At 36.4% G+C, this 13,560-nt stretch overlaps 1 protein-coding gene and 1 long non-coding RNA gene across 3 annotated transcripts; both read left to right on the top strand.

Annotated features, from left to right (window-relative positions):
* Window positions 1–4,591: 4,591 nt before the first annotated feature.
* Window positions 4,592–7,998, top strand: LOC140837434 (uncharacterized). Of its 2 annotated transcripts, XR_012119330.1 has the most exons (7): window positions 4,592–4,865; window positions 5,018–5,725; window positions 5,887–5,973; window positions 6,524–6,630; window positions 6,957–7,456; window positions 7,566–7,670; window positions 7,763–7,998. It is a non-coding gene; the product is annotated as an uncharacterized lncRNA (long non-coding RNA). The 2 variants fall into 2 exon arrangements; XR_012119329.1 differs by having other exon boundaries at window positions 4,592–5,725; window positions 6,957–7,427.
* A 1,339-nt stretch (window positions 7,999–9,337) lies between these two features.
* On the top strand, window positions 9,338–13,560 carry LOC140837433 (proteasome subunit beta type-3-A). The gene is made up of 7 exons (XM_073203594.1): window positions 9,338–9,496; window positions 9,576–9,757; window positions 10,609–10,716; window positions 11,053–11,142; window positions 11,635–11,719; window positions 12,999–13,093; window positions 13,191–13,560. The coding sequence occupies exons 1-7, from the start codon at window positions 9,491–9,493 to the stop codon at window positions 13,237–13,239; spliced, it is 615 nt and encodes a 204-aa protein (XP_073059695.1). The 5' UTR covers window positions 9,338–9,490; the 3' UTR covers window positions 13,240–13,560.

The following is a 13,560-nucleotide window of genomic DNA, read 5'->3' as shown; positions in this document are numbered from 1 at the left end:
AAGGGACTGCTCGCTAAAGCTGGTTCATTTGCTGCTCTCACCTTGGAAAAGTTGACGCAGACTGAATTGGTCAACAATTATATTCTCATTCTCAAGAACATGCTCCAATCATCCAAACAGTCCAAGGGATACGCTATACAAATCAGCTATATGTTAAAGAACAACGGTTTGGTGGATGACTAGTCTGAAAAGTCATCTAAATTCAAATCTTTAATGCCAAAAGTGTTCAGCTGCCAAAGGTAAAGCTGGACATGTCACCTGACAAGTTTATAAAAGTAAAGAAGTAGATTGGGACACATGATGCTCCCAAATCAGTCAAGAAGACAACTCAGAAAAGAACAATCAAAAGGAAACTGATTGTCACTGATACTGATTATGAGAAAACTCCCTCTCCAAAATCCAGAAGAAGCCAAGAACTCTCAAGACCAAACCGGCAGCTGTTCTGAACACTATCCCAGCTGATCGGTTGAAACAGAATGGAGCTGAACAGCCTATCAGCGCCATACCTCTAAGGGCAGTTCCAATTAAGTCTTCAACTGAGGGTCAGTTACCTCCACCAACTGATCCATCCAAGAAGATTATCACCAAGTCTGGTGATAAGCAAATTCAGCAGGAGTCCAAGCTCCAATGATCTCCATCAACGCTCCAACTACTCTCCCATTTGTCAGACCAAAAGGAGTGGTCATCAAGGAGAAAATAGATGCAACTGCATAAGGACTGAGTATCCCTCATGTCCTAACTGACCCAAAAGGGAAGGGAAAGATGACTGAAGATTCCCGACCAACAAACTCTATTCAAATTCACATTGACTTGATTCGGAACGAGGTCAATGAGCTTGCTGAATCAATTCAGGAAACTTACAATGATTGTGTCAGGTTTAGAACTGAAGTTTTTGCGAAGCAGTTGCAGAAGAAAGCAGTTCTGAAGAAATTTATTGATTTGGAATCTGTGCTTTTGAGGGTGGTCAAAGCTGCTTCAATTGTTCAAGCACTGGAAAGGAAGACTTACTTCTTTGATCTATTGCGTGTCAAGAAGCTTGCACAACTGATCATTCAGCTGCGCCAAAACTATGATCCAACCAGCCTACCGCTTTCAATAACAAAGCAATGCATGATCAACTGGATACGGATCTTCGGTCACTACAGATGAAGATAAAGAGTTGGGAAATGGATCAGGAGTGGATTATCCAAGAAAATGCTCAGAGTCCTTCATCTGAATAGCAAGCTAAAAAACCAGTTCCAGATCCAGAGCAATCCCTGGAACCAGTTGCTGCATCAAATGAACCAGCAACTGCTCCTCCCTCTAAGGATGCTCAATCATCTCCTTCATTTCCTCTATCCTCTACTACAGATCTTCAGCTCTACACTGATGTTGAGTTGTCATTGGCGAACATTGGCGAAGTCATACAATCAGTCGCCACTGATATTCAGCTAAATATTTTATTTACAGAAGCAGCTGAAGAACCAAGAGTAACTGAACAACCAGCAGCAGCGGCTGTTTTGCAACAACATGAAGAACCAGTTCAGTCGGCTGCCACGACTGAACAAGAAGTTCTAACTGAGACTGACTTAACTCAGATGCACATGGAACAATCTGAAGAAGTGCAAACTGAACAACCACTTACATTTGTTCAACCAACTGAATAACCAACTGCAGTCTCAACTGAAAAGAGAGCTGACGAGCCCTCCAGCTCAACTGATCCTTCGTCTTTCTTCCTTCCTCCAGAACTTCACCAGGAAGCTATTCCAGAAGAAGTTTCAGAAAAGGTTACTCTTGCGACTGAACATAATGATAGAGCCTTGGTAATCTTTCATCAAGAAGACAAGGAGCAGTAACCTGAGTCCTCTGAAGCTCTTTCTTCTGAGATACCAACGGGCACTGAATTTATGATCGAAGAAATTCAGTCCAACCTTCACGATGTGATCTCCTCCATCTTTGATATCTAGTCGAATCAACTACTGCACACCTTAAAGATTGATTCTATAAAGGAAAAGACCCTCAAGAGTTTACAACAAGTCACAAAGGACATCATTTCATTATTTCTCCAGATAGATTAGTTGAAGAAGGACCAAGTGACGATTCAAGCTCATTTCCTAACTCAAGATGTGTTAACAAAACGTATGGATTTCCTCCAGAACGTAGTCACCAAGAGAATGGATTTGTTGCAAGAACACATAGTACATACCTTATCGAATGTCACTTCGGAAGTTCGCGCCTTATCCAGCAGAGTTGACAAGTTTGAAAAAAAAGGAAGAGGAAAAAGAAGAAGATCAGCAGAAGCAATCAAAGAAAAGAGCTAGTCAACTGACTGATCAAGGACCATCTGACAAAAGAGAAAAGAATTAAAGAGATCCTGGTCAGTTAGAAGACAGTCCTCTTATTTCTTATTCAGTTGAAGAGTTTGGCAGATTTTGTAGAATTTTTCAGTCAGTAGATGATTCTTTTATTCTTTCATTCCTTGTACGAATCTGTACATTGAAAGGTTTGTTAATAAAAGATTATTTTATCTACAAGAGATTCAGCTTGATCAGTTCTCATTTTCTAAGATTTGTCAAACACCACAAAAGGAGAAATTATTGGAAACTTAATTTTGAAAGTTTGATAAACAGAGCGATTAAAGATTGAACTAACTGATCAAGAAGACTGAATAGAACTGATCCAAAATATATGCAAAATATATTTTCCTAACTAAAGATTAATACGCAGAAAAGGCAACTGAACTAAGCCAACTGAATTGTGTAGTCAACTGGATGATCAATTGGAACTGATCAGTCTAACTGCAATCAGTTGTGAGCTATCAGCTAGTTCCATCGGCTGTGTCAAACTGATAGTTTGACACGTCATCAATTAAGGAATGTAACTATTAACTGACAACAGTATAAAAGCAGACTGTAACATGTAGTGGGAATGCCGCATGTCAGTATTGCTATAGTGTACGACTGTCAGAAGGATATTGACGTGGCAAACAACGGATATAAAGATTCAAACACATTCATTGTTACCGTTGGAAGCAAAGACTATAAATAGCCATGAAAAGCAGCTGAGAAAAAAAATTGAAACATAGAACCAAGTTGCTATTCTGTTGAAATTCTCACTAAGCTTTATGTTCATACTCAAAGATTTCAAAAACTCACACCTAGCGTATATATTCATAGCATTTAAAGGCTATACATTGAGCTTACAGTCACAAACATATATCTTCATACTATTTGATCTTAAAAAAATCAGTTGTGCTAAGTAGTTTTAGATCAGTTGAGAACTGATAAACTGTATTGAAATTAAGAGTATCAGTTTGACATTGTTAAGTCCAAAACTGAAGGGGGTCTGTACAAGTCTTGTATTAATCAAATTTTTTAGTGTGTATCATATCTTATAGATATAAGGGGTGACGTAGAAGTGATTGAAATCTCCGAACATCCATAATTCTCGAGTCTATAAATCTCAGTTATATTCTATCTGTCAGTCAGTTTATTTCCGCATTTTCATAAGTTAACTGATTGATATTGACACAACAAGATTCCCGAGTTTAGTTTTTATCCAAACTAGCTCATCTTTCGAAAAGGTGTTTTAATTATCAAGTGTTTATGCAATCCCCCTTCTAAACACACTTTCACCTACCAGTCTATCCTATCATAAAGCGAATACATCCTTAGTCTGCATCTTCAAGTCCTTCAATGTATGATCTTTCAGTGTGTCCAGACTCAAAAAATGTAGCAGCTGAGTAGACTTGACCTGAGATATATTAAAGCCAAGATATGTGAGATTCGACAAAATGATATCTAGCACATCATTTGCTAGTGGTAGTTTAGGGGAGAGTTCTTCGGTTATAGCCTTTTCTTTCCCTTTCCCTTTCTGGCTAAATTCCACTACTGCTAATTGATCTGGAGCAGCATCTTGGTTAATATCTTCGGCCAACTCTTTTATTGTCTCTTCTTGAACTAAAAGACTCTAAGGCTGATTCTGTTGATCAGTTGCAACACTTGGTGCCTCAAATGTCTTATTGGAGGAGATCAGTTTGTAGGAAGCTTCTATAATGAAGAAAGTCTCAGGAACCAGTAAGCTGGTTGACATCATTTATGGTAAAACTGAAGGTTCCTGGACTGTTGGTAAAGTTGAATCATCAGCAGGCTGTTCAGTTTCTGACTGAACTGCTTTAGTTTGTGCCTCTACTACAGTTGCTGGGGCACTTTCTACTTCGGCCACTGGCAAAACAACTTCATCAGCAGCTTGGTCGTCTTTGTATGACGGCCGAATATTCTCAGCAATTGATAACAACTCATCACTAAAACAAAAATGCTTTTTCGCAGCGCACATTAAAAGCACGTCGTTAATATTATTATTAACAACGTACATGTTTATCTACGCTGTTAATAGTATAATTTTTTAAAAAAAAATCACGTCTAGACATTAACAGCGCACATAAAAAACACGCTGTTAATAATATTATTAACGGCGTGCTTTTAATGTGCACTGTTAATATGCTACAACATTAACGGCGTGCATTTAATGCACGTTGTGGATACTATTTTTAATAGCATGCGCTTATCTGTGCGTCGTTAATAATATTGTATTTGATAACAATAAGAGAGGAAACAACCGATCCCCATTTTGCTCAAGCCCTAGCCCACCAATTTTCTTGCCGTTGAAGCTTCACCACCACCAGGAACTTGAGCCCAAGACTTCCCGACCTTGTTTGCTACTCGAATTGTCTGATTTGAAATCGATTTTCGCTAACCTGAACGGCTGAACCGTAATCGCACGAGCTCTGTTCTGCGCATAGATTCTCCGGTGAATTCTCCAACTATTTTGCAACAAGAAAGCTCGGTCTTAAGCCTAGGGTTTCTAGTAATCGAGCCCTAGACTAAGTTCGAAGCAAGCCCAACCTTCTTTTTTATATATATTTTTTTTTTATATTCCTTTGTGAATTTTACATATGCAAAAAGACAACTTTCTTAATGTCATGCTGCTGTTTATTTAGATATTTCATGCTTGTAACCTTCATGTATCAAATGTGCAGGGGTAATTATTTCCTCTTCATACTAATTGAGCAAGGAAAGGCTACTGGGGCTTTTGATTTTGATATTATGGTGAAATCTTTGAGTTGTTTGAATTTTTGCTTCGTCTGAATTTATGATTAAGTGCTTTTGTGATTTACATCATTAATTTGGTGATAATGTTCCTGCTCATGTTGGGCAGGTCACAAGTTCCAAATTTTCTAAAGAAATGCATTCATCCCTTAATGTTAGTTTGACTGATTATTAACATTTTAGGTATGAATGTATGATTCAGGTTCCTTCACATGTTTTGCTGGGAATTCCACAATGAGTAAAAAAAGTAAATAAACGAGTATGTGGCGTGGTTAGGATTTTAAATGTTGGCATATTAATACAATATGTATTCTTATGAGCTATAATTGTGCTTTAAGCATGGAAATGTATGGTTTTTGTGCTCATTTCTTCCTGTCTCAGTTAGGGACATTGCATTGATTTTTATTAACTTTGCGTGTGGAATAGACTTAAATTTGCACTAAATTTGTTGTAAAAATTTGATTTTTTGTTTTTGTGAATAAAATTGATATTATTTTTGTAAAAATTTGGTTTTAATTGCTTGCATTGATTGACAATGACAATAAAGATATTGTTAGGACATTATGATTCTTCATGTTGGATCACTCAGATTTGAGGAGGCATTGCAAATGGATTCAGAGACTTGTCATCATTTGAAGGTGAGATTTTCTAGCTGTAATACATGTTACTTTTATTGTTATATTATCCTAGTTTGTGTTTATATTAATACTTTGCATCATATGTTCTCTTGCAATCATTTTTATCTGAAATAGTTGAAATACAGCTTTTGATTGTTCATCCACTTCATATATTGTGCTAGGAAAGTATGAGAAGCTAAGGCCTATCTATTTCAGCAACCCTGAGAAGTGTAATTGTTTCAGTTTTGTTTTGGGGGTGGGCTAACCAGGTAATGGTTTCACTCGGAAATAGTTTTTTTCAGCGCAATTTAACGAATACTTACACTCGTACCAATGATCTAATACATGTCTTTGTCATATGTGTTCATTTCTTGATGCTTTTGTCATATTTTGTTGGACGTGAGAGAGAATTTTAACATTCCATTTGATAGTGTCAATAACTTTATAACCTCAAGATAACTTATTGGATTATCTCGCATGACCATATTTTGAAGTCTTGGCTCTTGTTTTCTTCTAACAAAAGTTTCAGGTGTTTTAAAAAATTGTCAAGCTCTTAAAGTGTGTTGGGCGTTTTCTTGTAGTGATTATTTATCTCAACCATAACATCACTTTGTCTTTCCTTTAAATTTGAAATGGTAAGAACTGTACTTTGCAATGGTAAGAACTGTACTTTGACATCACTTTGTCTTTACTTTCAGTTATGCTCGTTTGACTCACATTACGGTAATTTTTTTTTATTTTTTATAATTTATGTAATTAGTGATATATACATCTTTTGAATTATGTTCTAACCATTTTGTATATATTTCTATATTAAAGGAAAAGAGAAGCCCGACAGATACAAAAATTACGAGATCGCAAGTTTGGATTGAAGGTCACAAGAAAAAATTGGAGAGCCTAGTACTCAAGCTGTTGGAGAGAAAATGGTAATAATTAGATTAACTTTGCACCATTTTCTTGTATAAGGTAATGTGTAATTGAGAAAATGGAATTAACATGTGCATATTTGGTAATTAATTGTTCTAAACCTGCCAAAGAATTTTTGGAGAGATCTATTATTTGCAGTTGCTTCATGTTGGCAAGAAACTTCAATGGTTATCGCTGCTTTTGTATTTGTCGCTCAGATTTAGGTACCAGCATGTAGTTTTATGGGTTAATGAGATGATAACATTCAAACTAGTTCTTTTAATCCGATTATTTCTCTTGGCTCTTGAAGATAACCATGTTATTTTCTCATAATTTTTTTTTGCAGAAAGAAATACAAGAATGTCCACCTGAATCTCAAAACACAACTAGTTGATGGTGCAATTAGCCTTGTGGTTGGCAAGGAAGCTCGGGGTAGAGTGCGCGGAATGAGCTTCGTGATGTAAACATGGTAGGCCAAGCTCCAAAGAATGCATGTGATCCTTTAAAGTTGCCAGAGAGGCCAATCACGAGGGGAACGACTGAAGAAATTCAAATAAACATTGCAAGGGCTCATGAGCAATCAAGTAGAGCTTGCAAGCAAGGAGCCGAGTCCCGAGGGCGCGATTCCAATTAATCGTGTTTGCTATTCGTTTGTACGAGGATTCTATTCACTTCGGAGTTACACCATCGAAAGTTGGAACTTCTGTGAAACAAAATGGAACTGTTCAACAACTTCAAACTATGGTACAAAGCCTTCAACAACAAATGCAACAAAATCAATTAGAAATACAAGAAATGAGGTCCATGTTTTTACAAAGTATGAATAAACAAAATCAGCAAGAACAAGTTAGTAAAAAAAAAAACATATTAAAAATATGTTTGGTATATATACACACTTAAAGGCTTTTGAATTATCATGATTACATCGCTTGACACGATTTGATTGTAAAATTAGGTTGCTAGTGGTGGTATTGGTAGTGGTATCGAGAATGAAGTTGGTAGCAATGGTGATATCGATATTGGTGCCAAGAAAAATGATGATTTTGATCATGTTTCTCAGGTAATTACCTTTAAATTATGTAATTTTAAACCACAAAATTGTTACAGAAATAGACACGGTTGAATCAATAACTTTTCATTGTTTATTTATAGTCAAATTTGAGGAATGTGAGTCTTGGAGATATTCGTGCTAATACTAAATGTAAGCTGCTTCATTAGTGTGCTGATAAATTAGTTGTGGCAGAAGGTCAAACTGCATCCACATATCCAAACACAAAAGTGCATCACGTTGTTTTTGGTAGATCTTGTTGGAAAGTTTGGGTTGATAAGGTTTTGGTGGAGAAGGTGGACCTAATTCAAAAAAATGATGAAATGCAGTTTCTCGAGGACGCGATAGGAACCACGGTCGCATGGTTATCTAAATTTTTAGCACTGTGCGATTGATACATATTCTACTGATTTTCGCGTACTATAAATTTCAATACATGCAAATCAGTAGAATATGTATCAATCGCACTGTACTATAAATTTAGACAACCATGCGACCGTGCTTTCTATCGCGTCCTCGAGAAACTGCATTTCATCATTTGGTCGAATTAGGTCCACCTTCTCCACCAAAACCTTATCAACCCAAACTTTCCAACAAGATCTACCAAGAACAACGTAATCCACTTTTGTGTTTGGATCTGTGGATGCAGTTTGACATTCTGTCACAACTAATTCATCAGCACACCAATGAAGCAGATTACATTTAGTATTAGCACAAATATCTCGAAGACTCACATTCCTCAAATTTGACTGTAAATAAACAATGAAAAGTTATTGATTCAACCGTGTCTATTTCTGTAACAATTTTACGGTTTAAAATTACATAATTTAAAGATAATTACCTGAGAAACATGATCAAAATCACCATTTTTCTTGGCACCAATATCGATATCACCATTGCTTACCAACTTCATTCTCGATACCACTACCAATACCACCACTAGCAGCCTAATTTTACAATCAAATCGTGTCAAGCGATGTAATCATGATAATTCAAAAGCCTTTAAGTGTGTATATATACCAAACATATTTTTAATATGTTTTTTTTACTAACTTCTTCTTGCTGATTTTGTTTATTCATACTTTGTAAAAACATGGACCTCATTTCTTGCATTTCTAACTGATTTTGTTGCATTTGTTGTTGAAGGCTTTGTACCATAGTTTGAAGTTGTTGAACAGTTCCATTTTGTTTCACAGAAGCTCCAACTTTCGATGGTGTAACTCCGAACACACACTGTTGATAATATTATCCGCGGCGCGCATACACACGCCGTTAATAATCTTGAAGTTTCAACAGCTTGTAGTTGTGCAGGATGCAATGTGCACCGCGGAAAGTGAATTTGCGCACTGCGAAAAGTCATTTTTGTTGTAGTGCATCTACATTGGCTAATGATATTCTCACCAATAAAATATAATGTTTACATCACGATTCACTAAACTCGTGAACATCATGATACTTATATTATATTTAAAAATTTTATATATGTACTTTGCTTGAATATATAGATAAAATATATATCATAAGTAGATAAAATCATAAAATATTATTAATTCAATATATATAATCACAACGACCAACAAGGATTGGACAAATTTAGACTCCTAAACAGTATTCTAACTTTCAAGGTTTCCCCTATAAGGGTTTGATTTCGAAATGGGCCGAGCCCCCATCCCAATTCAAGTTGACCCGACCCGGTAACACAGTCCCCTTTCCCAAGTCACCCATGCCAAATACGTCTCTCACAATTGTTTTCCCCTTCCAAAACCCTCAGAACTCACTCGCCCCTGAATCAAATCACCATTTCTGCGTGTAAATCCACTCGCTCAAGCTAAATGTCGGTAAGTATCATGTCATTATCACAATTTCAGCTGTGTTTGTCAATTATCTGGATTGATCGGTTTCGGGTTAAAATTTCAGATCTTTGAATATAATGGAAGTGCGTTGGTGGCTATGGTGGGAAAGAATTGCTTCGCAATCGCCAGTGACCGGCGGCTGGGGGTGCAGCTGCAAACCATCGCCACGGATTTTCAAAAGATCTACAAAATCCACGATAAGCTTTTCATAGGCTTAGCGGGCCTTGCCACCGATACTCAAACACTGTAAGTCTGTCTCATTATTAATCTAAAGCTTAGATTATTATTAATTTGTTTTGTTTTGGGACAAATCTTCTTTTTTTTTGGTGCATAGAGAGGAAGCTTTAAAATACAAAGCTTGATGTGAAATACCTGTTGTACCGTCTGTCTGCTTATAGCTTGGAAGAGCATCTGAATCTTGATGTACACGTTAGGCTGGGGATGATTCTAAGAATTTTGTGTTGATTTGGGGACGGAAATACAAGATATATGCTCACTCTAGAACTAGGGCAAGATGGTAAAATTTGTGGAAGAGTTTGTATGGACCTGTTTCGTTTGTTTATAATGTAATGGTTGTACTTTCTTTTGTAATTTGGAGAATTTTAGGCACTGCTTTGATGTTCAAAGATTTATGCATTAGCAGCCTTGAGATGTTCACGTCATTTTTGAGGCTATAATCGGTTGTTTGGACAACAAATTTTTGAAGTTTAAAAAATGACTGATAGTTATTAACTTAGATTTTATTTTGCTTTGGTGATGTTCAATTAAAAATTTATTTATTTATTAGCAGCCTTGGGATGTTCACGTCATTTTGTGAGGCTAAAATCGGTTGTTTGAACCACAAATTTTTAAAGTTTAAAAAACGACTGATAATTATTAACTTAGATTTTATTTTGCTTCGGTGATGTTCAGTTGTCGTTTCTTGTGTATACAACAATAAATGTTATATTTGTTGAAGGTTCTAGATTATAGACTGTAATAATCATTGGTTTATAATCAAGTCATTAATGTAATCTAGGCGATGTGCATATACTTGGTGTGCATTGTGCGATTGAATGTTGACTTATAATTTTGGATATGGTTGATTTCATCTGAAGGCATCAGAAACTTGTTTTTCGACATAAGTTATATCAGCTGAGGGAAGAAAGGGACATGAAGCCTGAAACTTTTGCAAGCCTCGTTTCTGCTGTTCTCTATGAGAAAAGGTTGGTAAGATTGTTTTGACGGTGCATATCTTCTGTTTGTAAGTGTCAGTTATGGACTAAATGGTGATTGAAACTATCATAATTCCTGGTTGTGGACTGCCGACTGCGGCTCGGAAGATACTAATGTATATCACAAATGTAACTTTAAGCCACTGCTCTAGTTTTTCCATGGCTTTGTGTCATTTCACCTTTGTTCTTTGGTGTGGAACTGTGGATTACTTTCTTTGACTAGAGTGGGAAATAAAGACCGTTCATTAATGTAAACTGCTAGCAAATAAATCTGAGAAGATTATGTAGTTCTTTCATTTCCAGTCTAATTTTTTTTTTTCTGTTTAGGTTTGGTCCATACTTCTGCCAGCCTGTTATTGCTGGATTAGGGGATGACGACAAGCCCTTCATTTGCACTATGGATTCTATTGGGGCCAAGTATGTCAAGACTCGTTTCTTGATCATTTTATGAAAAAGACCAGAGTTTTAATTTCTTTTGACCTTAAGAAACAAGTGTCATATGTGCAATTTTAAATATTTATTATTACATTATTACTTCAAAATTGTGACAATTAGGTATTCGTTTTACCTTTGTATTTTAAACGCTTTTTTCTGTTGTTTAGGTTTACCGTTGGAAGGAGGGCTATAATTAGGCTATAAGAATTACCAATTAAAATATTTTAATGAGAAATTCTTCAATTTGTTATGAGTTGTGCCACCATCATTCCTCATTTTTAGCTTGTTGATACCCGCTGCAACTAAATTGTTACCCATTCACGTGCTGTTATTGTGTTAAAAAAGCTTAAACCCAATATAGCATTCTAGTATAATACTGATTTCTGATTAATCTTGTTGGATATCACATGCTTTTTTCTTAAAAGAATGTTTCCAAAATCCACGGTGTTTATAGTTTTGTTTCATTACATCCAGGGAACTTGCCAAAGACTTTGTTGTTGCTGGCACTGCCTCAGAATCATTATATGGTGCCTGTGAATCAATGTTCAAGCCAGATATGGTTTGTCGCTTTTCTTGCCGGAGTTCTTTATTTTATGAAAAGAATTAGCTTTTCAGTGTTACCTATTACCAATTTCTCTCTGTATTTAGTAAGCTTCATGCTTTATTCACTCATTTTTTGTCTCAGTATTCTTTATATTCTGGGAGGAAAACAAAACAATAATTGAAAACTAAAAGAAATAGTGCATTTTTATGTCTTGAGGTCTAGTCCTTCCATGAGGCCATTGTTTAAATAGCTCTTCGTTCAATCATTTTAGCCCACCTTCTATGAGAGAGCAAAAGAGGGAAGTCGAAGTTGAGTCGATGACATTTACCAGAAAGTATTATGTCCAATACTCTTACCAGAAAGTATTTTGTCCAAAACTCCTTTATGTTACGGAAAAATCAGAACTTTTGTTCGTGTACTTTACAAATAATTATCCATCCCTGTGCTAACCAAGACTAAACAACTGGTAGAGCTTTCAAAATAGGTCAGATCCATCGGGTTGGCTTGCCCCTCTCTGTCAAATGATGGTTTGTGGCAGGTTGTGGGCCGACCTGCCCCAACACGCCAAATGATGGGTTACCGGCCCGTAACCCGTCCTGCTTGCCCGTTTTGACAACTCCAACAATTGGTCTTGAGTCTTTTTATCATGGAGTTCTTTCTTACTTTCAGCTATATGGTTAAGTTTTACATCAAGGTCATGTGAAATGTACATGACAAAGGCAAATATAGGTAGAAGCTTTGTAGTTATTAGAGATTCTCATCTCCTGATTTCGGTGTCATCTCTTCCACTTAATTCATATTCCTTTACTTAATTGGCATGACCGCTCCTCTCCCGTCATTTCTTATACCTTGAGAGCATAGCCGAAACTATAATACCTTCAACTGGATTTTTTTACAGAACCAACTACAGCATCATAATACATTTGACCACCACAATATCCGTTTCATGTGCATAAACTTTGCTCATATAACGCCCCTTGATTCATTGCCAATATTGCAGTTGTACATTAACTAGTTTAAAAAAACCATGTTATTTATTAATTAGAGTGCCCCCGATTAATTTTTTTCAAAACTAAATTCCATGAAAATTGGGGTATCACTATATTTGGCAATACTACGATTGTCCACCTTTGCTTGTCCAGTTTTCAGCTTTGAATGTCAATCAAGACTGAGGTTAACGGAAAAGCATAGCTCTTGCGTGGGCCAAAGTTAACACATTGGTGGTCATTTTGTTTAAACTTTGTTCCAACCCAATGGTTTCAGACAAGTAACTTACTTTGTTACACGTATCCAGGAGGCGGAGGAATTGTTTGAGACCATCTCACAAGCTCTCCTATCGTCCGTAGACCGAGACTGTTTGAGTGGCTGGGGAGGCCATGTTTATCTTGTGTAAGTGTTTATTTGATACATATCTTTCTCTAGACTGCAATCACATGTTTTGAACAATTATTGATTTTGCCATGACACAAATTTTGCTTGGTTACAGCACACCAACTGAAGTTACAGAGAGAATCCTCAAGGGAAGGATGGATTAAGTATCACAACGATTAGTACGCTATTCGGTATGCCTGTTGCTCCTTGCACGTGTTGTTCTCGATCCTATAATGTGTCTCACGTCATGGAAACTTTCGTTTGACTATAGAAGCAAAAAGAGATGTATTCTTCGAACATTTATAGTTTCTAGTGTCTTTCGATGTTCTTAAAAACGGATGAACTAGTTCTTGTAATGTTGAAATTTGGTTACTCTTTGAGAAATATTTAAACCCAGCAGCAGATCAGTTTGTTAGGTTAAGATGATGTTAACTTCGCCTGTTGCCCGATACAAATACATTATAATGGACGATGCCTTCCCTTTC

Source organism: Primulina eburnea, chromosome 7 (assembly GCF_022965805.1).
Source record: "Primulina eburnea isolate SZY01 chromosome 7, ASM2296580v1, whole genome shotgun sequence".
Taxonomy (NCBI): Eukaryota; Viridiplantae; Streptophyta; class Magnoliopsida; order Lamiales; family Gesneriaceae; genus Primulina; species Primulina eburnea.
Note: the sequence above shows the minus strand (reverse complement) of the source record. Positions and strands in the feature narration are given on the sequence as shown.